This window comes from Talaromyces rugulosus, chromosome III, assembly GCF_013368755.1.
Source record: "Talaromyces rugulosus chromosome III, complete sequence".
Lineage (NCBI taxonomy): Eukaryota > Fungi > Ascomycota > Eurotiomycetes > Eurotiales > Trichocomaceae > Talaromyces > Talaromyces rugulosus.
Genome location: NC_049563.1, coordinates 3,359,830 through 3,384,663, shown reverse-complemented (window position 1 = coordinate 3,384,663; position 24,834 = coordinate 3,359,830). Strand labels below are relative to the sequence as shown.

The 24,834-nt window shown below is 49.9% G+C and overlaps 6 protein-coding genes across 6 annotated transcripts; 2 read left to right on the top strand and 4 right to left on the bottom strand.

The window, feature by feature from the left end:
* Positions 1–117: 117 nt before the first annotated feature.
* On the bottom strand, positions 118–3,762 carry TRUGW13939_06038 (uncharacterized protein; the record flags this gene model as incomplete). The annotated part of the gene is made up of 5 exons (XM_035489195.1): positions 118–456; positions 532–799; positions 1,023–1,141; positions 1,680–3,457; positions 3,564–3,762. 5 exons carry the CDS (start codon positions 3,760–3,762, stop codon positions 118–120), a joined length of 2,703 nt encoding a protein of 900 aa, XP_035345088.1.
* A 1,473-nt stretch (positions 3,763–5,235) lies between these two features.
* Positions 5,236–7,910, bottom strand: TRUGW13939_06037 (uncharacterized protein; the record flags this gene model as incomplete). Its single annotated transcript, XM_035489194.1, has 7 exons — positions 5,236–6,529; positions 6,594–6,894; positions 6,944–7,174; positions 7,223–7,264; positions 7,315–7,414; positions 7,462–7,670; positions 7,727–7,910. The coding sequence occupies 7 exons, from the start codon at positions 7,908–7,910 to the stop codon at positions 5,236–5,238; spliced, it is 2,361 nt and encodes a 786-aa protein (XP_035345087.1).
* Positions 7,911–8,283: 373 nt separating this feature from the next.
* On the top strand, positions 8,284–9,882 carry TRUGW13939_06036 (uncharacterized protein; the record flags this gene model as incomplete). The annotated part of the gene is made up of 3 exons (XM_035489193.1): positions 8,284–8,612; positions 8,677–9,703; positions 9,757–9,882. The coding sequence occupies 3 exons, from the start codon at positions 8,284–8,286 to the stop codon at positions 9,880–9,882; spliced, it is 1,482 nt and encodes a 493-aa protein (XP_035345086.1).
* A 421-nt stretch (positions 9,883–10,303) lies between these two features.
* On the bottom strand, positions 10,304–12,131 carry TRUGW13939_06035 (uncharacterized protein; the record flags this gene model as incomplete). The annotated part of the gene is made up of 2 exons (XM_035489192.1): positions 10,304–11,887; positions 11,946–12,131. The coding sequence occupies 2 exons, from the start codon at positions 12,129–12,131 to the stop codon at positions 10,304–10,306; spliced, it is 1,770 nt and encodes a 589-aa protein (XP_035345085.1).
* A 460-nt stretch (positions 12,132–12,591) lies between these two features.
* Positions 12,592–19,913, bottom strand: TRUGW13939_06034 (uncharacterized protein; the record flags this gene model as incomplete). Its single annotated transcript, XM_035489191.1, has 9 exons — positions 12,592–13,007; positions 13,079–14,408; positions 14,462–14,707; positions 14,760–15,210; positions 16,643–17,226; positions 17,289–18,481; positions 18,536–18,607; positions 18,663–19,544; positions 19,607–19,913. The coding sequence occupies 9 exons, from the start codon at positions 19,911–19,913 to the stop codon at positions 12,592–12,594; spliced, it is 5,481 nt and encodes a 1,826-aa protein (XP_035345084.1).
* Positions 19,914–20,986: 1,073 nt separating this feature from the next.
* On the top strand, positions 20,987–24,748 carry TRUGW13939_06033 (uncharacterized protein; the record flags this gene model as incomplete). Its single annotated transcript, XM_035489190.1, has 3 exons — positions 20,987–21,153; positions 21,211–23,651; positions 23,709–24,748. 3 exons carry the CDS (start codon positions 20,987–20,989, stop codon positions 24,746–24,748), a joined length of 3,648 nt encoding a protein of 1,215 aa, XP_035345083.1.
* Positions 24,749–24,834: the final 86 nt, after the last annotated feature.

Sequence of the window (24,834 nt, the reverse complement as noted above, 5' to 3'; positions counted from 1 at the left end):
CTTTGTGTGCAGCTATCAATCAGTTGACACTGATATATGTTCATGATTCATTTACATCCCTCTCTATCCTCTTTGAATCTATATTTTAACAAAGCAAGAACAACCCCCACCCCCCCTCTAAAACTTTCTCAACCACCTCCTCTCCTCCCCTTCTTTTACATGGTCATCATCATCATCATCATCCTCAGCTAAATACCGCACATACGCATCCCGCTGCAAACTCTTACGCGCAACTTCACAGTCCAACCGAATATCCTCGACGAGCGCATCGCGCGAGACATAGTCGTATTCCGGCCGGATATAGCCGAGGATCAGCAGGTTCAGTGTGGCCGAGTAAAAATCGGGCAGTTTGTAGAATTGATCGGTGTCATTATTTTCGTTGCCGCTTTTGCTGCTGTTTGAGATGGAGATGGATGTTGGGCTGGGTGAAGAGAGCGGGGGCATGATATGGATTTCCTGTTTTATATATGAGTTTTTTTGCCCCTTTTTTTTTTTTTTTAAAAAAAAAAAAAGGATGATAAGGGGACATACAATAGATTTAACCTCGTTCTTGTAAAACGGGTTGTATCCTATACTCAACACAGCCGGTAGAATGGTCGCTTTCTCCGAAGAAGAAGTAGCAGCAGCACCAGAAGTCACCGACTGGCCGGTAGATTCGTCCTTGTTGTAGACAAACTTTGCTGGATCCAGTGTGACGACGCCGTAGTACACGCCCTCGGCGAGAGAGGGGTAAGCAGCAAGACCGTCTGGCGGGATGTTGGCCGTGGGGATGCCGAGCTGTATTTTGTTAGCTGGTATTCTATTTCAATAATTTCTTCAAAGGAGTTTGCGTGTGATTGTAGATAGATGTAGAGACATGTAGATGCATGCCAGATAATGTCCGACGTCAACCCCCCCACACACACATGCAGTGCCTACATGCTACAACCATGCCATACACAAAAAAAGATACAACAAAAATAGCAAGAAAAGGATAGGGGGAAAAATACCTCTTTACTTCCCCTTCCAAATCCCTTAATCACCGGTCCGGACAATCGAATGGGATACGGCTTTTCCGGACCTGCCTCGGGTCCCGCGACGGGGTCTCGAGGGCCATCGGGACGCATTTCTTGGTCTTTGAAGGTGTTTTATTCGAGATACTCTTTCTATGTCAAAGTTCTGTATCAAAAGATACTATCGATAGTAAAGAGTGCGGTGTGTGCCGGGAGAGAGGGTGGCATGTGAGGTCGATATCAGATATTAAATTACAAATCGATACGAGGTTCGGCGGAGGGTTGGCGGCGGGGTGGGCCAGCGGAGCGGTGGAGCGATTATTACGCGTATTGCGTATTACGAAAATTTTTGAAATATATGGCATGACTACTATACAATTTTGCTTCACTTCGTTCCGCAAATTAATTTATCATGATAATGTAATCTTAGTCGGTCAGTTGCCACCAATATCTAGTCAATATATGTACAAGAGACCAGGAAATATACAGAGAATAAATCATCCCACAACCAATCTACGAATGCCCATACGCCAGAAAATACAGCCCAGCCCAGAACGACACCATGGTATCACAAGGTAGCACTTTTAGTCCGAAGACAGATGAAAAGAAAAAGAGAAATAAAATCAAATATGCGGCAGAAACTATGCATTGTCAGTATCCATGTAACATGCATCAAGTTAGATATACAAAACTTACGTTCATCACAATCAGCATGGGTATATCGAAAACGTCGCGCTTTACAGTCCAGCAATAACTGCACTCGACCCGGCCATCTTTGAATCCCAGCCGGTTCATGCCCGCCTCGCCGACGATTCCGCCCTTCGAGACGTGCGCATTCCATCTCCCCTCGTCCGGTTTGACCAGTTCCGAGTCTTCTTTGGTCTTGTATTTCAGCAGCTTGCATGTATTCATGACACTACCTCGGGAATCGCCAAAGGCCAGGCGCGCAAAATCTTCGTAGAATTCAATCACGCTGTCGTCGTCGAGTAGCTCGGCCAAAAACACGGCTGATGGGTTGGCTTCCTGTCCAGGATATCGAGGCGTTAAACTGCCGCGCGAAGGCGTATCCATTTGACTGCCTCCTCCGCCAGTGTTGACGTTCAGGTTTGCTTCTTTGCCAAGAAGCACCTCTTTCTTCCATCCTGTGAGGATACTAAACTCCTTCCCGACAGCAGCAACTTCGCCTGTGCGTCGACAGACGATTGTCGGGGTTCCACAAGCGTTGATGAAATCTTCATACTCCCACAGCGTGCGCTGGAAGCATTTCTCCATGAAAATGAGATCGTCCTGGTTCAGGGTTTTGGTTGTTGCAATAAATGATGGACGAATCGATGCCAATGCTTTTGCAATGCGCACTCTCTTTTGTGGTGTAAAACGCCTTTGAATGAATGCCGTCAATTTATGGAATCCACTCGTATACGAATACGGCTCCTTGACGCTTTCGTAAATCGAAGACGGTTCGCGCGTGCGACGTTTTGAACTCGTGTATAGGCTTTGGTGGCGTAAGTGCGGGGTTGATATGACCGGCTTGGCCTTCATCGGCGAGTCGTCGTAGGGATTGGCGTGGACTGTTGCATGAGGACTCGTCGTCGACGGAGAGCTGGCAAAATTGTTGGACCCAATTGCAAATGCGTGGGGTGGTGCATCCTGCTGCTGAAGGAGGTGCATTCCGGCCTGCCCGTACAGGCTACCGACGCTGACCCGGCCGGGATTTTGTCCGTTCGGCCATTCGTTGAGGATGGAGTCGTTGAACATAAACGTCTGCTGGTTTGGACTGTCGGTGAATGTCCCCGGCGCAGGAGTTCCGAATTGCTGCGAGTTACTCCGCTGGCTGATTGAGCCGCGTGGACCTCCATTGTCGCTCGGCGGAGTATCTCCAGCACCGGTAGCCATATGTCCCAGCATACCGAATTCCAAAGCGCCGTATCGATTCCCGAAATTCATACTGGCGAGATCAAAGTTGAACAAAGCCGGGTCGCTGGGGTCGAAAAAAGCACCAAATGTGTTTTGGCCTGCCCCGCTTCCAGGCGCCATCTCGTTCGTTTGTTGAGAGATGGAAGGCATTGCCGACGCGGTAGACATGCTGAAAGTCGGCGACACGGGTGAATTGGTAAACGGGCCCGGGTTCATCGTGCTGTCTGTGAGAACCTGGCTGCTTGCCTGGTTTGGCTCAAAGGTAGTAGTGTAGGGTGTAGTAGACGGCGGGTAAAACTTGTTATTGTTATTGGTGGTGGCGGTGCTACTGCTAGCCTGAGGCGTTTTGATTGCAGTGTTTCCATCTTGCGCAAAAGTATTGTTGCCATTACTCTGGGCAGCGGTTCCTTGATTGTAGAAGGGGGTACCAGCGCCAGGCGCGAGGGCACCATCTGGAGCATCGTGAAGATACTTGGCCTTTTTGCGCACTCCGTCGTGGCATGCATCTTGCAGCCCGCGCTTGATGCATCGTTGACAAGGCCGCTCGTCACCTGAAAGGGTTGAACATGTTAGTATCTTGCCTCTATATATATAATAGTAGTAATAATAATTGTACAAGAGACAAGAGCATCAGTCTATCACGTGCCATTGACATACCGCATGTGAGATGAGCGCGCTGACAAGCAAAACACGCCCTGCGAGCTTTCTTCCTGCGAGGGCGCGACGGATCCTTGGAGCTAGACGCCGACTTTTGTCCATTCTCCGTCTTCACGTCCACGGATCCATTGCGCTCGCCAGAATCGTGGTCGCTGTGATCGGTGGCGGACCGCAGCTCGTCTTTGTCGGTTTCGGGCATGCTTGCCAGCCACCAGCAGGTGTCCTTTGGTATATTTCTTCACAGGCAAAACTCAGAGTCGCGACTCGACGAGAATTCGACGTGATGGCGTTGTATTGTTGCTCTGGGTCGTTCGCGACGAGGAGGAGTCTTCGTACCAGCGCACCGGGTCCCCAGCCCCCGGTGAGTCTCGCACATCCAAACCGCAGTGACGGAGGCGACGGTGATTGTTGTCGCAAAACGAAGAGAAGGTATCGATCGAGGTGGTGAGCAGCGTGAGAGCGCTATCCTGAGCGGAAATTGTTGTAGGTCATCGGACCGTAAGCCGGTGAGCTGGGCGGCGGCGGTATTAAGCCGATGGAATGGACAGAAGCCGACGGATTTAGCCGAGGGGAAAAAGGACAGGCAGATTGAGGCGGGGAAGAGCGGAGATGGCGAATTGCTGCCAGAGAGAATTAAAATCGAAGATGAACAAAAACCAAGGAAGGATGTTGATGTCAAAAGACAATGTGATGTGATGTGATGTCGAGATGCGGATGAGCGGGAATGGCGAAATACGAGGAAGAGCCGAAGGCAGGCGCGCGCGCTCTGCTGCGGGGGCGCAGAAAACCTTGAGGCCTGAGGCCTGCCTGAACCTTTCTGGCACAGGAGTGAGGGGAGATTCCCCACCGACTAACGTGTCTATTACTTAGGACGTAACAGTGGTTCTATTATTATCGTTTACTGCAACAAAAAAAAAGAAACGAAACAATGCGCTTTGTTCTTTTTCCTTTCCAGCGATTCAGAATGCATCGAAACAATGCAGCCAAGTCGGGCCAATGCATGAGTGATTTCTTGGGCTGTGGGGACTACACGAGGTTTTGTAAGCTACGTGCTTACCATGGACTATGTACGATGTAAGTTAACGGCGCAATAGCATCTCTATCAGCGATTCAGCGGAATTATATCGAGCTGGTAATGACTCTGCGCTGACTCGGGACGATGCATGTATCGTGGCCCAAAGCGGTAAGCTGTCACGCCGCAGCCAAAAAAAGCAGGAAAATGCCTCACTTGGCGGGTCATTTCTAACCAGCTCGCGGTTATTGGATCGGACGCTGTTAGTTTGTGTGTATGAACCTTATAGACCGTTCTATACGATGACGGAGGGCATGCGGGGAATTATCCTGTTTGGCAATAATTGCGCGCTTTACTACTAATTGATGTTTTCTATACAGACAACAGCCGAGGCTGCCCATGCTCTCAGCGGTCTCATTGCTCGACTTCACCTGTATCCTCGACGTTCAAATGCCTCCGAGGTCGTGTTTATATGGCTACTTAGCCTGCTGCCTCGGGTCTGAGTTAACTGTCTGGAGGGTCGCTCCGACTTTCCCCGAGCGCAGCGCGAATAGCCCTAATTAGAGGCCCAGCCCAGCCCTAAAGCCTGCTTCTCGGCAATCTTCCGCATACCGTTACTATACATACTATACTAGTATACATCAGGAACATGCCCGCTGATTAGTCGAGCTGCTGCGCCAAGTCCTTGATGCTGGGATTAACGCTCTCCGTGCTCTGCAGCGTGCGTAAACTCGCCCTCTGCGCGACAGGGATGATGTCCTCGAGACCCTTGGCATGTTGGTTTCCCTGCTGTCTGGCCAGGCCTGCAACGACAACCCCCAGTAGCGTGTCCCCTGCCCCGTTGACACTGACAACCTCTTGATCAGATAGCACCGTTTCCGGCGCGAATAGCCGCATGTACACCCCGCCAACGGGCAGGCTACTGCTATCTGCGCGCGATACGATATACCGTGCCGAGTCTGGGGATGTCAGGCGCGCATCCCCAGGCGGAAGAAGCTGTGTTAGCAAGACCCCTTCGCGTCCGAGTTTTGTTAATAGACACGGGATAAACGGAAGCAGCTGGATGCTTTGCTGAGGGATCCCAGCATCGACGAGCGATGGAGATGTGACCGACACCAGTAGCTCTCGAGACCCAGCACTAGACAGGTTCAGACTGTTGATGAGCGCCCACCATTCGGGGCTCTCAAACAGCCCGCTTGCACGTGCCGCCGAATACATCGACGTCAATTCCAATGCGTTTGGGGTGGCAAGATCGAGTTTGTTGTTGTTGGGGACCGTGTCCGAGGCGCCAATCACTGGGGTGTCACCTGTTTTGTTCCTGAACAGCCTCGTGGCTTTGGCCGTCGAAACCGGCTCAAAGGCGACGCGTGACTTGACCTGCTTGGCTGATGCAGCCCATTTGGCCAGCACTGCCGAGTTCCAGTTTGCATCCAGGACAACCCACTTGGGCCGTGTGCGTGCGAGAAGAGGCTCCCAGAAGCCGTCAAAGTCGAGGCTGCTTTCGGGTAGTTCCATGATGGCCATGTCTGCCATGGCCACAACAAGGTCTTTTTTGGTGTCGTTGACTGAGACATACTGGGCCGTTCTTACACCTAGCGCAGGGGACAGCGTTTGGATACCTTCGGTGCCAAGCTGTTCCTGCTCTATTGCAGCGAGAGCTGCTTTGCCACTCAAGTCATCAGCAACAATGCTGCAGAATACGGTCGAGCTTCCAGCGTAGCTCGCAGCGATGGCAACATTGTGTCCAACACCGCCTAGACTCTGCCCGATAACGGCCGGATTGGATGTGTGTGGGGAGGGAGAAACCTCCTTGCTGCGATCACCGAAGGGTGCAAAATCACATGAAAAATCAATAGCGAGAGATCCGGCAACTACAACATCTGCTTTTTGGGTGATCGGTGCTGCTTTTGCTTCAACTTTTGTATATGCTGTAGTAGAATCCACGGGCATTGACCTGTAACAAGTAGATACAAGGACCATCAGCACAGCCTCTAACGGTAAGAGCCCACGAAGCTCACCGATCGACTGGCCCTGTATGCGTCTGCTCCAACTTTGCCAATTCCACTGCCACCTTGGCTGCCCGCGTCACGTTTGACTCGATCAGTGCCCTATTCGCAGTGACGCTCTTCCCGCCACTCAATTCTTTGATCTTGTTGAGCACAAAAGGCGTGTTGTCACTTCCATGGAATCCTTCAACGTCAGCTAACCTGACTGCTTCGTCAATTATGGTGTCCATTTCAGCCTTTGGGAAAGAAAATTCCTCTGGCACCGGGTTCGCAAAATGAATTCCGGACGACAATCCGAGCTCGTTTTGAGCGACTGCATTTCCGTCAGCACAAGAAGTATGCTTACTAACAAAATAACTCACAGATCATTGCTGCCGCATCAAACTCGTTTTGGATCACCTTTGGACTTCGTATGCCACTGTCTCGGGTGTAGAACGCCGGAAAATCAACGTGACCGTTTCGTCCGTCAGCAAAGGTCCCCACGAGAACACCTTCAGTTTCGAGATATTCGAGCGTCCGGGGGATATCCAAGAAGCTCTTGCAACCTGAGCTGATCACAGCAACTGGCGTGCGTCCCAGTTCGGTCAAGTCCGCTAATACAACTTTAGCAATATTCCATTAGTAGTTCATAGGCCAAGAACCTGAGATATCCATTGATACTTCTCCTCCTCGGTGTACACCGCCTGTTTTTCTTGTTAGCTTGTAATCAACTACGCAACTAGATTGTACTTACCCAAGCCGCCAGTACCAAAGACCTTAATACCAGCCAGATGGGCAAGGATCATGGTCCCTGCGATGGTAGTCCCGCCATGGATTTTCTTGCCCGAGAGGCCCTGCTGAAAGTTTAGTCTCTTTCTTCACCCTGCTGAAAAACACTTACCCGTCCGCAGAGGTAGCCAAGATCACGGCGCGAAACTTTCAATGCGCTTTTGGTCTGGGCCGTGGCAGCCAGCTCAATCATCTCCTCAGCGCTGAGCCCAACTCGAGCTATGCCATTGAAGACTGTAATTGTTGCCGGGACACCGCCATTGACGCGAACAATAGACTCAAGCTGCGATGCAAGCGCTACATTATCGGGATACGGGAAACCTAGGTTGATCATGAATGATGAGTCACACATGGAAATACTGCAGCATAATCCTTACCATGCGTATAAATCGTGGTCTCCAAAGCTACCACGGGTTTCCCCGTAGCTAGAGCATCCCTAACCTCTTCGGACACCCGGAAGAACTTGCTGTTGGCGAAACTCGAAGCTTGTTGAGAGATGTATCTGCGCGAGAGAGGTGTTGGCCTGCTGCAGAGGCGTGCAGCTGCTCGGAATGCGGTCATTATAGCAAACGGGCAATATCTGTGTCGAGCGGTCAATCAAAGGATGCTATACAGAAGCAATCCATAGCAGGGATAATTACTCACCTTATTATTTATTGCATGACTGGTTGAAAGAGTGTTGCTGTTCCCCGCAATCTGCAAACCGTTTGGCGGAGTGCGCCAAGTGGCCGAAGCGGCCGCCGTACCTGCCGTCTGGGAGGGCCACCTAAGCTCCTTCGCATGGCATCACCTTCGAAGTTCTTGGTCAATCCCAAGACTCTCGATATTATCCGCTTCCACCCCCGTCTCTGCTGCTGCGTTATTTTCACCTGCTGCAGCTTCTGAAATTAATTGGCCCCTACGCCCGGTCTGTACCAGACCCATTGCGGTCACAATGAGGTTCCTCGGCGTTGCTGCTGGGGTCTTGTCTTGCGGCATCCTATGCGCCGCCGAGCTCACGGCCAACTCGCTGCCCAGCGACTTCAAGCCGCCACAAGTCTTCAAACATACGAATCTGGTGCGGAATATAAACCTCGAGAAGGGATATGCCCGGGAGTCCGTCAATGTCGTTGTCCAGAACACGGACAAGAAGCCCCAGAATGAATACTACGTGCCTTTCCCGTCGACTGTGTTTGACCACGTTGGAGGCTTCGAGGTTCGCAACAAGCAGTCGCCCGAGCAGGGAAGCTTTCCGGTGACGGCTTCCCGTGTCGAGGGAGACAGGTATGTTTTTGTTCTCGTCTCAAATGATTAATTCGTCTGTTCTTGCTAATATATTTGTGAACAGCGATGTGCACTTCTACAAAGTCACCCTCCCCGAACCACTCGCCCCGTCTGCCCAGATCACTCTTGGCACTTCATACTATTTTCTCGGATCTCTGAGCCCTCTTCCAAAGTCAATTGATCAGAATGACCAGCAATTCCTCGTCTACTCCTCGGACGCCTACGCGCCATCTGCCTACGAAACTGAAACCCAAAAGACCAAGGTCAAATTCCCCAGCCCCAACGTGCCCGAGTACACGACCACGTCCAAATTGAAGTCAGGGCAGGACCCGGAAAAGCAAGGAACCAGCTACACATACGGGCCATACACCAAGGTCGCCCCCGGTGCTACGTATCCTGTTACTTTCCGATTCGAAGCCACCAAGCCTGTCCTGGCCAGCTCTATTCTCGAAAGAGACGTCGAGGTCTCGCACTGGGGTGGCAACATTGCTTTTGAGGAGCGCTACTGGCTTCGTAACGAAGGTGCCAACCTCTCCAAAAACTTTGACCGCGTCGACTGGGCTCGCCTGTCCTACACCCACATGCCCACAGCCGCATTGAAGGAGATCACATACCCATTGAAGCCTGGATCCGTCGACCCTTATTTCACCGACGACGTTGGAAACGTGTCCACCAGCCGCTACCGCCCGGGCAACCCAGGCCGTGATGCCCACCTCGAACTCAAGCCTCGCTACCCCGTGTTTGGAGGATGGAAGTACAGTTTCCGAGTTGGCTGGAACAACCAGCTGTCCTCTTTCCTGCGCAAGACCGGCGGTGAATCCTACGCTCTCAAGGTCCCCTTTATCGAAGGGCCCAAAAGTCCCGAAGGCGTTCAGTATGATAAAGTCGTCGTCCGTGTCGTTCTCCCCGAGGGCGCCTCGGATGTCCGCTACGAGGTTGTTGACGGAAAGGGCCCCAACGGTCTCCCCGATGCATCCCAGATTGTGGCCAACATCTCCACCCATCGCACTTTCATGGACACTATCGGCCGCACCGCCCTGACCCTAACCGTCGACAACTTGTCCGACGAAGCTAGAGATTCACAACTAGTGGTCCGTCCCTCTCTCTCTCTAACTTCTGGTGATAATTACTAACTCGATTGCAGGTTTCATACAACTACCCCTTCTCGGCCTCCTTCCGCAAACCCCTCACCTTTACTGCCGGTTTGTTCGGCATCTTTGCTTCAGCGTGGTTCATTGGAAGCCTGGATATCAGCATCAAGAAACGATAAAAAAACCAAATAATTGATTCTTTTGTATCAGGCCAATAAGGTTTATATTTTTGTAGAATGATTTGAACAACTCATATATTTGTTTTTATATTTTATTTTTTGAGTTTTTTGAGATCAACTAATTATATGAGGGATCTGGACTTTTCCATCGCGATATATCACGTGCTGTACTCGACTTCGTAGTTGATATCGTGACAACTTTAGGAAATAGGCGTCAATTTAGGCTTCTTCCTCTCTAAAGTTAGGTACGTACTCTTTTTTAGGTTTCGGTTGGATACAGCATAAAAAATTAGCAGACAGGGCCTAAAAATTCGAGAGATTCTCCACCGACCCGGTCAGTTACGCATCATGCCTTGACGCAATTTGCGGTCACTATGCTGACTCAAAATAGAAAGTGATAAGGGCGATGGTCACTCAGACCTTATAATAGTGATGTCGAAATAGAAAAACGCTTGAACCCCTTTACGCTTTGCTGACTTGAAGATGATGTTACGGTGGCGGTGGTGGTGGTTGTACTTGTAGTAGTAGGGTCTTTGCATCCGAACCATCCTGGAGTCTTGCAGGTAGATGGGGATGTTGTTGTTGTTGTTGTTGTTGTTACACTCGTAAAGGGAGTAGTACCAGCCGTGGTTGTTTTGTCCAAGCAGCCCCACCAGCCTGGTGTTTCGCACGTCGCAGTTCTTGTAGTAGCTAATGTTGATGTTGACGTTGACGTGGCGATTGTGCTAGTAGTAGTAGTAGTAGTAGTAGTAGTAGTAGTAGTAGTAGTAGTAGTAGTAGGACTCGCCTCGGACCCATTACTCTTAAAAAATTTCCACAATTGGCAATCATAGCACTCCTCTTCAGGTGCACATGAAGCCACCTCGTCATACGCCTCCAAAACATCAGAGATAACAGTGTTGATTCGATGAGCGGCAATGCTCACTCTCCAACCCTTATCACCGACTGTATCGTAGACACACATTTCGCCAACATGACACGCAGATTCAAAAGCGTACCCCCACCAAGTGCAGGTAGAACTAACACCATTACAGGTTCCCATGTAGATGGGGTCTGCAGTATGACCAAAGTGATAGATGCCAGTATTTCGTCGTGACTGAGGTAGCATAGTAGTAGTAGTAGTAGGAGGAGGAGGAGGTGTGGGCAATCCCAATCTTACTGCGGGAAATGCATCAGGTATAGCTTCAAAGGCAAATGTCGGAAGGCCAAATGTCAGGCCAAGAAGTGAACCCATTGCCCCACCAAGAGAATGGCCGGTCAGCCATACATTTGCATTTGGGTAGAGGTAGGTGACGTTGGTATATAAATCGATAGCCGACTCATAATACCGATCTTTATCGTAAAGTGCCTCGGTTATACAGGTCTCGTTGGCTGTATAGACCGATGTTGAGCAGTCACATACTTGCCGCCAAAGATATGAGCCACCCTGGCCACAACAGCAACTAAAGTATAGATTATCATTCAATTTATCATTTGTTGTCGTTTCCGCTCCACCAAACAAGGCAAGAGAGGTGCCTTTCAAGGAGATAATAATAGTGCTGTTAGTCCGATCTGCATAGATATGACCCCTTAGTCCGTCTCCCAGCCATCCAAAACTGGCCGACCAGTTAAAGCGTCCACTGATCTGGTTCCAGTCACTGGTTCCTGGCTCCTGGATGTAGTCATTTGCAGTCATCTTGGCAAAATTGAGAACAGTTTCCTTGCTAGTGAAATCGGGTCCAGCAGTTTCGTCCATAACCCAGGCGTCATCCGACAGGGTGATAGCGGCGCCCGAGGATCTGGCGTGGACCCGATAGCTTTCGATGACAGACGGACGACGGTCCGCCAGCCTATGTATAACCATAGGTCTGGAGTTTGCAGTCAGAGTCTCTGGGTAGTTTTCAATGGGTTCCGGTAGGCCCGTATCCGCGGAAAGCACTTGTAAACGGGTTTCGGGCGTGACATCGAGTCTCAGATGGAGATCCGGATCTTCGTATGTCCCCCGCTGATGAATGTGTCGGAGAGTCTAGTCAGGTGTCGTTAGTAGACGAACCATCCCAGAACAGAAAGCTAGCTCTCATCACAAATTCATGTTCCTCATGGCCTTGTCCTTGAGGGATATGGGGTGGTAGAATGGGGTTCTGATAATAAGAGGGAGGCCGGGATGCAGAGGCAACGGCGAAAGTGAGCAGCAACCAAGCAACACTTTTTACTGTAAGCTTCCCAGGTGGTGCTCTTCGAAAGCGAGGCAACATCATCATAATCGTCATCATCATCATTAAAAAAACAATATAACCATACATATATGTAGCCGTCAACAATCAAGGCAGCCGCTGCCTTTGTTCGCCGGACCCGCCGCACGGGCCACATGTCTGAATCACGCGATGTAGTAGTCACTCAGCGTGAAGCATTATGGGGATAGATAGCAGTGGGCAACAAGGGTGGACAAAAAAGTGAGCATCTACATGGGCTTATAACGGATTGCTTGAATTAATTGATGTCTCGATATTTTATTTTTATTGTTTCAACACCAATGACGACCAAAGTACAGTATATATATGACACCTGGAGAAAGGGATATATATAGTCCAGATGTCCATATAAACATCAAACTAAATCAACATATCCATCAGAAGAAAATAGCTAGAAACATACACAGCCCATCTAACACACAACAAGAAAATACAGGAAACGGAAACAAATCATTCTATCATAAACAGTATACACAAATCACAGCTCTAGTCCATGACTAGGCGGAAGATCCTCCTGCCCCCAGACAACAGCGCTGTTATCATCCGGGGTGAGCCCGCCATGCTTGGCTCTCAGAATAAAATTGATAAGCACCGCCACTATCAAACCAATACACAAAAACGTCGGACCAAACTTTTCGTGATATACGCGCTTGACGTCACGTCGCTTGCGGATCTTGTCCACGCGCCAGACGTACAGAATAGCGCTGTACAGTAAGCACAGCGCGGCGATGATAGTAAACGCCCAGGCAGATGCGAACGTGACATAGTCGTTGCCGAAATTGAGGAGCGTGGCAGCAATGGAACCGATCAGAATCGAAAACTCGAGCCATGAAAGGAACGTGCGTTCGGCGGCAAAGTAGACTTTGGGCTCGACTCGTATGGGAACGTGGATACCTATTCATCAAGTTAGTAACGAACGAAATATATTAAGGCCACACAGAGAGAAAAAAAAAAGGAGAGCCTACGTTTGCCCTTTGGAGCAGAGAAGCGCGTCACAGTGCGTCTGCCATTTCCTAAAACGGCGATCCCTTGGCTTGTCTGATCAGGCATGACGGTGGCTCGAGGTCTGGGCACCAGCATCTTTAGAACTTCCCAGGTGATATGACCCGTGCGACTGAGATAGTGTCCTAGAACCGTTCGGTAATAATAAATTCCTCCAACACGGCGTGCTTCCTCCAGGATCTCGGAATAATCATCTTCATCATCAGAATCGTACAGTGGGTAATCATCATCGCCGGCGAGAAAGTCCGCTCCAATGCGTTCCTCAACGTCCAATTCGTTCCCGGGTGCTCCTGGAAGCATGCCGTTGCGCCCATAGTTCGCAACGGCCCCATTGTTAACTCCATGGTCGGCTGTAACACCGTTTGTATGCATTTCACGACCGCCATCATCGTCTGAATCGTCATCGTCATCTGGATCATCAGTCGTGGATATGCTCGTGCTTTGAGGAGGTCGCCCAATGCCATAGTTTCGTGTGACCGGTTTGCGAATGTCGACATCCATCTGTGGGAACCAGAAGGGCAGCAGGTGAATCCTATCAGGGAAAAGAGTAGCACAGCCGTGTATGAATTTGCTAAATTTCGGGACGGCTTCGACGAGATGGCTGGCAGTGAGTTCTCGAATCCACTGTGGCGGTTCTTGTCCGGCCTGGGTTTGCAGCTTCACCTCGAGAACAGCATAAGGAAACCGGTCGATGTCTTCCGGGGGTAGCTGAGAGAATGGCCAGTCAATACCAATGTCCGTACGGCGCCAGTTATCGCCAGCTCGTCTCTTGCCGTCTAGGTTGTCTTCTCGAATCATGCTGAGCTCGGTATCCAAAGAGATACGAACACGGGCATCCCCAGGAAGTTGAAAGGCGGTTCGGTGGTAAAAAGTTCGGACTACGGGCTTCAACCCGCGGGTAATCGTTCGATATTGAATTTCTTTTGCGAGGGCTTCCCAATCCGAGATCTGCTGCTCTGATTTTCTGCCGTCCTTTCGCATTTTCTCAAACACAGACTGAACCGTCATATCACCCGAAAGGTAGGCATTTACGTGCTTCTCCTTCATAGGGAATCGGGCCTTGACCGACTTCTCCCCGGTCCAGTCTTCACGATGCGTTTTTCGCTCGACGAAAATCTGATCAATCTCCATCCCACCGTACCATCTCAGTCGAATGGCCTCGGCGCCCTCGGTCTTCTTGAGACGACCCTGGTAAAGCTCCCATGTATCTGGATTGTCGTAATATATCGAAGAGATGGCCGTGTCTTTCTCTTCGAATTCCTTGCTAGGATTAAAAACCAGCACAGGAAGGTGCTACAATAAATGTTAGTAAAATAAGTATCCAGGTTAGAGAATAGACAACAAACTTTGAGAATGATTAGCTTCAGCTCGGTGATATTATCTCGGTGCACCCAGTACTTGGTAGTCTGCCGCACAAAGTTTTGCTGGCCGCCTCCGGCAGAGGAGTCACCTTGAATAGGATTACCCTTGGTCCTGACGATGTCATAGAGTCGAGATAGGGTGACAACAAAAGCATCATAGTTATCTTTGAAAAACGGCTTGGCGTTGAGACGGGCGGCAAAGACGGGCTTGAGATACCACTTTGTTTGTTTCTGCCATGTGTTAGACGGACCCCAACAGCAAGATAGAAGAACAAAAGCTTACATCGTGTTTTTTAATAATCTTTTGAAAGCCGGTATAGTTCAACTGAGTGAACTTGGCCAGGTCGTGCACGTCGGCGATAATGTCACTCAAATCGGCCTCGAGCAGAAGGAAATCCTCGTCGTCCGGTCGCTCGGAGGCGCGGCGGGAGTCTCTGGCCGACACATCGAGACGGCCGACAACCTCATTCACCTCCTGCTCACTGGCGGCGATGCGGCGGATAATCTCCTCGCTCTTGAGGCGCTGAAATGTGAAAACCTTGTCGAGCTCGCCCTCCAACAACGACACGAAGCGAGTTTCATCCTCTTCGGTCCAGGGTCGGCGATCTGGTTTCGGATTGGCCGGGGTCGGCTCCGTCACATGCTGCGTCTTTAGGGCATCCTTGAGATCGTCATAGGCGATGTAGTGCCAATAGTAATCCTTGATCATGGATGACCGCAGCTGTTCGCCGAACCTGTGTAACACGAATTAGCTACAACCTCTGGCCAATTCCTCCTTCCCCTTGCAGGTCCTGTGAACAACCATTTCACACTGTAAGCCTTACCTCATGGTGGGCAATCAATTGGCACAATCAGCCTTCTCGGTGTCACCGAGTGAGGCCGATTGATTGCTGAGGAGAATATTCGGGCCGAAAGCTGTGATGTCACGACTTTTTTGATTCGGTCGCCTTATCTAACCGAACGGAGCATCCCGATGCCGTCGGTAGTAGCTCTGCAGGTCGGTAGTTAGACGGACAATGGGAGGATTGAGTTGTTGGATAAATTCTTGAACGACAAGCGCAAGAAGAAGAATGAATTGAATGCTGGTCGTTGGAAACCAAGGCGCAGGGAGAGATGGCTGGAGGGAAAGAGGGTTCCTAGTTAAGGTGCTAACGAGCGGGTCCACCAGCCGGATCCATCGACGATAAAACCATACTAATTATAACCAACCGCATTTAGCTTTTGATTTTTTTTTTTTTGCCTTCTCTTCAAAACTTCTTTTCAATCGCCATTTGGTCTCATTTTGCTCTGCACTTGGAATTGAAGTGAACTCGTTCTTCGGATGCACCCATCCCTAGGACGAGCAGACTCTCGTTACTATGGAGAGGAGGAGCACCATCTGCTATCAAGACTCAATGCAAGGCTGGCCGAGGCCCCGCACCATCGCCACTAACTAAAACGTGTCACTACGTACTAACTACGACTACGGGTTTCAGAGACGGATACACTATTATGTGGCATGCATCTGTATTCTGAGGGAAACAGCCAGCTGGACCCAGGCTATCTATGAACTGCACAACAAAAACCATGCCTGGACAGGGTTTGCAGCACCCAGCACGAGGAAGAGCATTGAAGCAATTGCCGCAGGAATGCTGTCCAGCTAATACGAAGTAACAATAATATTATTAAGTAACAAACCCCGTTGCCTCTAGACTTTTAGCACGCTGCCAATCAGCGCGCATATCTGATCCACGTTGCGGGCCGGGGGAGCTTTTTACCAAAACAGGCTAGTGCAGATGGGGACTATTCGCGAGCTAGCCATGAAAGAAGCTGCCTGATTGGATAGACTAGCAACACTAGCTGCATAGGGCTAGCTGCATCTGGGTGGAGCATTGCATCGAGCATTTCCGCCAATCGTGGCGGCCGGAGATGTCACGAAAGCGGCTAATGACGGAGGACATCACGATTGTTCTCTAGTTACATTATTTCATGTTAATATTATTTGGCTGTTGGAATGTGCAGCTATAATCAATCAACTCAATTATGTATTTCGTACAAATTTCGTAACTTTCAAAGCCCCCATTCGACTCGTCTTCTGCCCACAATGTAAAAAACACATGAAAAGTATATCAATCGTTGTTCATTTCCCGATATCTATATCATCATAGAGCAAAACGAGTCCATTACATGATCGCTCCTCCGACTCGGCGAATCGACCGTCGCGGACCTTCACCAATGGTATTGACAAGACCCTCTGTCTCAAGAGCTCGAACAGCATTCTGGAATTCGTTGTTTTCAATTTCCATCGTGCTTTCTTCGCCCAATCGACGCAGGACATCGTTCCACCGAGGAGGAACACCTCTAGCGCCCATCTCATCCACCGTGCGAAGAACAGCCTTCTTCAAGTCCTCCCGACGACGGCGTTCGCTTGCACTCGTTCCGTCGGTGAGTAGGCCCATGTCAATAAGACCAGTACGGGAGTCTGTGGCAGCCTGCTTGAGCGCTGATCGGGTGAGGCGTACGGCTTCATCGACATCGTCTGCCGTCACCTCCGAGGAGAGTCGCATTCGTGCATGCGCCTCGGAAAGTCGAATCATGGACTCCAATTGACGTGTCGTTGCGGTAATCCGGCGATCTGAGGCTCGGATATCATCTCCCAATTTTCGCATGGCAACGTAGGCATCTGTAAGTGCTGTCGCCGCAGCTTGGGTCAGGACAGGCTGGATACTGGTCTTTGCATAAGTGATGTACGAGGTCAGAAACTCGATAGGCTAGTAAAAGTATGTCAGTAAACTTGTGACTAGGTCATGTTGGTTGTGGCTAAATCACTTACCAGAATCTCTTCACGACTGGCATTCTCTGGGGCGTCTTCCAAGTACATCCCCACCAAGTGTTTGGCCAATCGGCGATCCTCCTGCTCATCAACACGATCAAGGACGAGGTAGACCAAATCGAAACGAGACAGCAAGGTCGGTGGCAAATCAATGTTCTGCGGAACGGGCAAATTAGGATTGTATCTGCTGCCAATAGGGTTGGCAGAGGCCAGAATACTGGTTCGCGCATTCAGTGTAGTGATAATTCCAGCTTTGGCAATCGAGACCGTCTGCTGTTCCATGACTTCATGGAGAACAGATCGAGTCGAGTCATTCATCTTGTCAAACTCGTCAATGCAACAAACGCCCCCGTCAGACAGGACCAGGGCACCAGATTCAAGCACAAGCTGGCGGGTTTCCGGGTCGCGTGTAACGTATGCAGTCAAACCGACAGCAGAGGAACCTTTACCACTGGTGTAGACGCCACGAGGAGCGATTTTGTGGACGTAGCGGAGAATTTGAGATTTCGCAGTAGAGGGGTCACCGCAAAGCAGAATGTTGATGTCACCACGATAGCGTGGATTGCCTCCTTTCTGGAAGGTCTTGTTTGTGCCGCCGAAAAGCTGAAGCAAGATTCCCTTCTTCATGTCGTCCATTTCATAGATACTTGGAGCCAATGATCTAGCCAGTAGATCATATACATCGGACCGCTGCGAGGTCTCCCTAATTTTTTGCAGCTCCTCAGCACTTATCTGGCGTACCTGTTCAGGGTCCCCTGCTGCCTGTTCAGACAGTTCCTGCTCGACCGTAGACACGTCAATGCCCATCTTTTTCTTGTCAACTTTCTGGATGTGAAGCACGTCGATATATGTTTTGAAGAGTGTCTTCGTGGTTCGCTGCCGAGGGTTGATGCGAACAGGATTGCATCGGAAGATTCCAGTAACCTCAACACGGTCACCAGCCTTACACACATCCACAAGCTCGTCGTAAGCACATAACGAAACGGAATGAGGAGTTTGACCGTCTGGAACATTATCGGGAGTCTCCTGGAGTTTGATGACTTGCTTGTCGGCAAAGGTGCATCGGTTGTGCACGAGTTGCATTGAATTGGGACTCTTGCACTGAGGTCGGGGGCAAAGGGTAGGCTCTTGGATTTTTCCACGATCGATATCGACTCGAACACTGTGATTGCATATTTGGCAAGTGAAAAATGCTGTTTTATAGTTAGCAAGATAGTGCCACCAGTATAGTGTCTCTGTTAGCTTACCTTCTTTCATATCTGGAATCACAGGGGTTGTACGAATGACCAGACCTTTGATGCTGACAAGCTTGTCCATGTCTGTATATGATTGTTAGAAATATGGTACATGTCTGTCTTCAAAATAATATCTTACCGGCTGGGTCCAACTCTCGCATGTTGGTCGACTTGTCCAGTCCAAAAGGCAGAACTTTGTAGGTCTTGATGTCAACTTCCTCCACCAAGTCAGGGATATCTTGAGGTTGGCTACGTCCAGTCTCACTCATGGCATCTGAGCTTGGTACGGGCGGTGCTGAGCTATCGCGTGCCCGTGGCTGATTCCTTTGGGCTTGGGACCTCAAGCTTTCCATTTCCTTCGAAGCAAGTTCAACCATAACATCTTTGATCGTTTGATCCATGAGTGGAATGATTTCCTGAGGATATGCATGTAGTTGATGCCATAGCTTCAAAGTAGTGGGATAGGACTTGAGGTTTCTGGCATCAAGGTTGAGTCCTGTAACACCTAGTTTCCGCATGTTGTTCAACACCGCAATATACTCCTTTTCTTCGGCAGCTTCGCCCATATCACGGGTGTCATCCTCGGTGGCTCCATCAGCCCACATTCTGTATTTCCTGGCATAATTGTACAGGAAATTCTTGAACGCAGACATGGAATCTTGAATCGAAATGTTTGTACCCCAGATGACACGAGTGGAGCTGCCGCCGAGGGCATCGGCCTCTGAAGTATCGGGGTTGACATTAGAGAAGGTGGCATCGGAGTGAGGCTCGCTTTCATTGACAGGCATGCCATTTGCATCAACGAAGAGCCTTCTCCTCCGGTTGGGTGTCACACCACTAAAAGCGTCGGAATGAATGTCTCCACGGCGCGAGACATTACGAGCATAGTCTGAGAGCTCAGGGCGAGACGAGCCAACAAAAAGACCACTGCTGCTGCTGGGAATGTTGTCTGAGCGAATGTCTTGACGATTTGCATTTCGTGGTGGGCTGGAGCTGGACATGTAACGGATTGGCGACGAGTCTGGCGGGGTTAGTTTGATATAATTCATCATGTATAAATTAATAAAGCAATGGAAAACACACCTCTGATTCCATTTCTGTTGCCTCGGGGCGTTGTGTCGCCGTCTCCAATGGGGGAGCTTGGATCCATAGCCCCTTCCTGGGCTTCATTTCTCGCAATCGCCGGGGAGGAAGATGGAAACATCAAAGGCGAGGAGGACGGCACAGCTTCTTCGGCTCTAATTCTTCTTGATGCACGAGGAGTTGCCTGTGATCCAGCTGCTTGTGACTGAGGGCTGCTCGGCACCTGTTGGGAGCGAGTCGAACGAGGAGTCGTGGCCGCAGAGTCTCGTGGTGGGCGACCACGGCCGCGACGAGCTGGGGACGACATTGAGAAAGGAATCGAGTTCTCCTAGGTGGAAAGAAACGATGGGTTTTGTTTGCGTGGGATGCAACAATTTGGACGAGTGCAAGATCCAGACAGACAGAAAGAAACAAACGGAGCCCGCACTCGAGCTATTATCGCGCTCAGGGATTTCGGGTGGAGCGCGAGCGACGCGTCGACGCGTTAAGTGCTTCCTGTTACGGCAGGAGCGCGTCCGAGAGGAGTCACGTGACGGGTTAGCCACTGTATTCCGTACTAGTCCTGTTTCGGCCTAGTCTTTTTAATCTCCATATCACGTGGAGTGTGGCGCAGGCGGCCCGCTGCCATTGGACGATTAGGTCAGACCAGGAATGGCGTCTCCATTTGAACATTGGACGATGCCGCTCTGCAGACGAGACACAAGCTGGGTAAAATTCGAAAATAGCTATGAAACACTGACAGTTGCCGCCGTCTCTATATTTGGGCCTCCAATGAAGGCGCGAAATGCATCTTTGTCCAGCAAAAGACAAAACGACAACAGCGCGAAGACAGCCCAATCACGCAGCGCCGACGCACAGAGCAGATCGTCGCAGGCGTTAACCAATACGCCGAGCGTTTCGCGCTAGCCTAGCGCCCCCTGATGTCATCCTACTTTTCCTCCAAGCTTCGTGTAACTGGAGGCCCGGTTGTGGGCCTTCAACCAGCACGATTGTGCAAGATAGACAACCAGCGCGCTGTTTTCGACTAGACTGGGCGCCAATGGCCCAATGTTGCCATTCTGCTCAAGCCACAGTCTGAGTTGGCAGTATCTTCTTGCGCAGGCGCCAGGTGGTGACCTCAATCGTCTTGTGGGAGACCCGCATTGACTATCTCCACAGGCAAGGATCGTCACTGGAATCGTTAAAGTCGACGAGGAATCCCTTTCTTCGCTTTCTCCCACAGCATCAATTCTTCTGTTTCCTTGATTTCTTTGTACTACTACTACTTTGTCATTGTTTGCTTGCCAGCGATGTCTTTCAGCCTAAAACTTGCGATGATAACTACCTAGCTGCGCCCACGCCAAAGTCTACACGCAGTAAATCTACAAATATTTCACCGCCATGGAGATCAGAGACCTAGGGCACGCCCTTGAGGGCAATGGCACTGGCCACAGGAGCCAGGGTATCTCTCTCAAGACCTTTGTGGCATCCTTGGTGACAGCCCTTATCGTCTTTGCTATCGAAACACTCTTGTTCATGCTCCTTAAGGGGAAATTGAAACGAATATAGTACGTGTGATGGGCCTCATGCGTGATCGTGATATCTAACCTAATATTTCCTTTCAGTCAACCTCGAACGTACCTCGTACCAGACCGCGAGCGAACCGCACCGTCACCCCCTGGCCTGTTCCGCTGGATTATTGCCGTATTCAGCACGTCGAACTCGGAATTCATTCAGAAATGTGGCCTGGATGCTTATTTCTTCCTGCGGTATCTCCGCATGCTTCTGAAGATCTTCGTGCCCCTGGGCCTGTTCATTCTACCCATCCTGATTCCGCTGAATAAGGTCGGAGGGAAAGACTACAACCTGATGAGCAATGCCAACAACACTAGATGGAACGTGTCTGGGCTGGACCAACTTGCCTGGGGAAATATCACTCCGGAACACACAAATCGCTACTGGGCACACCTAGTATTAGCAGTGCTTAGCATCATCTATGTCTGTGCAGTCTTTTTCGACGAACTTCGAGGTTACATCCGCCTTCGACAGGCGTACTTGACTTCACCACAGCACAGGCTGCGAGCCTCCGCTACTACAGTCCTTGTCACGGCAATCCCAAAGGACTGGCTGACTTTAGAGGCCTTGACAAAACTCTACGACGTGTTCCCCGGCGGAATACGAAATATCTGGATTAATCGAGATTTTGATGAATTGAACGAAAAAGTCAAGCTACGAAATAAACTCGCCTTGTTACTAGAGGCTGCAGAGACCGAGCTTCTCAAGCTGTGTAAAAAGGCCCACAGAAAACAAGTCAAAGCCGAAGCCAAAACGGCCGGGAAGACGCCCAAAGACGTCGCTAATACTGAAGAAAAAGAAGAGAACAAGCGAGCTACTCAGTTGGCGATGGAAGCTGGCATCAGCTCCGGTGACCCTCACCAAATTGCACACAATATTCAAGAGGCTTTGAAGCTAAATCAACAATCCGAAAAGAAAAAATCCCATCGGAAACGGAAAAGGCAGCTACTCCCTGCCGTTGGGGGTGGAATCACTAGTACCGTAGGTCGTGGTGCCAATGCTATTGGAAAGACCGTCGTCAAAGGTATCAAAAAGGTTGAGGGGGGTGTTGATGGACAACTCGGTCATACTCCTGGCTTCGCCACCTTGCCAGAGAGTCAGCATGTTGCCTCAAATGACAGCCATAATGCCGATGGTGGTGATCTTACTCATTCTTTTACTCAGTCCAGCCAAGGAAGCGACCCTGGCTATGCCAAGTATGCTTCAGAGCAACCTGTGAAATCAGACCACCAGCCTTTTAGTGAAGACAACACTGGTAATCAACAAACCGCAAAGCGCCCCGGCTGGGGACGGAGATCGTCGTCTCTTTCAAAGTTGAGTTTGAGAGCGGAACGAAACCCGCAGGTTGATCAACTTCCTTTAGCTAGGAATGCTGCTTTATCAGAGTCAGAAGAGCACATAGCTTCTCGCTCTCGGAGCTCGAGTAACGGAAGTTCGACTGATAGCGACAATGAGTCTAAAAGCGACGTGTACCCTGTTGCTTATAACGAAGACTACGAACAAGAATGCGGAAAGCCAGTGTGGCAAACCTACATTCGACAAAAGGATCGAGAAACAATGCGCTTGCCCTTGTTTGGTTTCACCTGGATGCCGTCTTTGCCCTTGATAGGTAAAAAAGTCGACACCATCGACTACTGTCGAAAGGAGGTTGCACGACTAAACGTCGAAATTGAAATTGATCAGCAACATCCGGAAAGGTTCCCTCTAATGAATTCTGCTTTCATTCAATTCAACCACCAGGTTGCTGCTCATATGGCTTGCCAAGCTGTCAGCCACCACGTTCCCAAGCAAATGGCTCCTCGAGTAGTAGAAATTTCGCCGGATGATGTCATCTGGGACAACATGTCAATCAGATGGTGGGAACGATATCTGCGAAGTGGTGGAATCATTATAGTCGTCTGCGGTATGGTGGTTGGCTGGGCTATACCTGTTGCTTTTACCGGAGTTCTCTCTCAACTCTCTTACCTGGAGGGATCTTTGTCATGGCTAGCTTGGCTATCAAAGTTGCCTCAGTGGTTCTTTTCGGCTATTCAAGGTGTCCTGCCTCCGCTTTTCCTCGCGATCTTGATGGCTATACTTCCATTCATTTTGCGATTCTTGTCGAAAACCCAGGGCTTGCAAACTGGCATGTCCATTGAGTTGACCGTTTCCAACTACTATTTTGCGTTCCTCTTTGTTCAGGTGTTTCTTGTGGTTGCCATTGCAGCCAGTTCCTCGACGATTCTGGACACGGTTGCAGACATCACTAGTTGGCCTTCGCTTCTTGCCACCAACATTCCCAAATCTAGTAACTATTTCTTTTCTTACATGATCCTTCAAGCCATGTCTGTCAGCGCTGGAGCTCTGGCTCAAATTTGGAGCTTGGTCAAATGGTTTATTCTTGGACCGTTGTTCGATGTCACCGCTCGCAACAAGTGGGCTCGTACTACGAACTTGGAAACAAGGAAATGGGGTACATTTTTCCCAGTGTATACTACACTGGCATCCATCGGTAAGTATATTTGGATTGGTTTGCATTGTCAGTTGAGACTCACTGACCCTCTTTTAGGACTTATTTATTTGGTCATCGCTCCCTTGATTGTGATATTCAACTCCATTACATTTGGCTTGTTCTGGTTCGTTTACCGGTACAACACGCTCTATGTCACAAAATTCCGCTTTGATACTGGCGGTCTTTTGTTTCCCAAAGCCATCAACCAGCTATTTACTGGACTCTATGTGATGGAGCTGTGTCTGGTTGGTCTATTTTTCCTTGTGAGAGACGACAAGAACACTGTTGCTTGCCAAGGCCAGGCAATCATCATGATCATTGTCCTGATCATGACTATTGGGTATCAGTACTTTTTGAACGAAGCGTTTTCCCCACTCATTCGCTATCTACCCATTACATTGGAGGATGATGCCATCCGCAGAGACGAAGAGTTTGCACGAGCCCAACGCACGCGCCTTGGACTAGCGTGCGAGGAAGACGAAGACGAAGACGACGAACAGCAGCTAGATGAGCGAGGTAGCGAAGATGAAAGTGGACAGATTGAGCTACAAAAAATCACGGCCGAGAACGAAGGGCAGAAGAATTCGAAAAATTTCCTGACCAAGAATCTAGACGCCATTGGAAACGTCAGCAAACGCGTCGCCTCCAAACCAGTGTCTTGGGCAGATCGATCACAGGTCCGTCGCTCCAAATACTTTGGAACAAACGCTGGACGCGACGTACCAGGAATTCAAGATCTGCGCGAAAAGCTAGCCCTTGAAGCCGAAGACGCCGAAGCGACTGCTGGCACCGGCGCACAAGCGATCGGACGTGCCCTTTTCGCCGGCATTTCCGATGAACTCGAAGATTTGACACCAGACGAACGCGACCAACTGGTGCAGCGAGCATTCCAGCACGAGGCTTTACGGGCTAAACGTCCTGTGATTTGGATCCCCCGCGATGATCTCGGCGTCAGCGACGATGAGATCTACTGCACTCAGCGGTTCAGCAAGCATATCTGGATTAGCAATGAATATCAAGCCCTGGATAGCAAGAATCGAACGATATTCAGTCGCAGTCCGCCCGACTTTTCTGAAGTCGACCTTATACAATTGTAATAACAGGAAAAAAGTCTGAGACTCACTTTTTTTTTTCGCAAAATGCATTCGTTGTTATTATTATTATCATCATCATAATCGTGTTG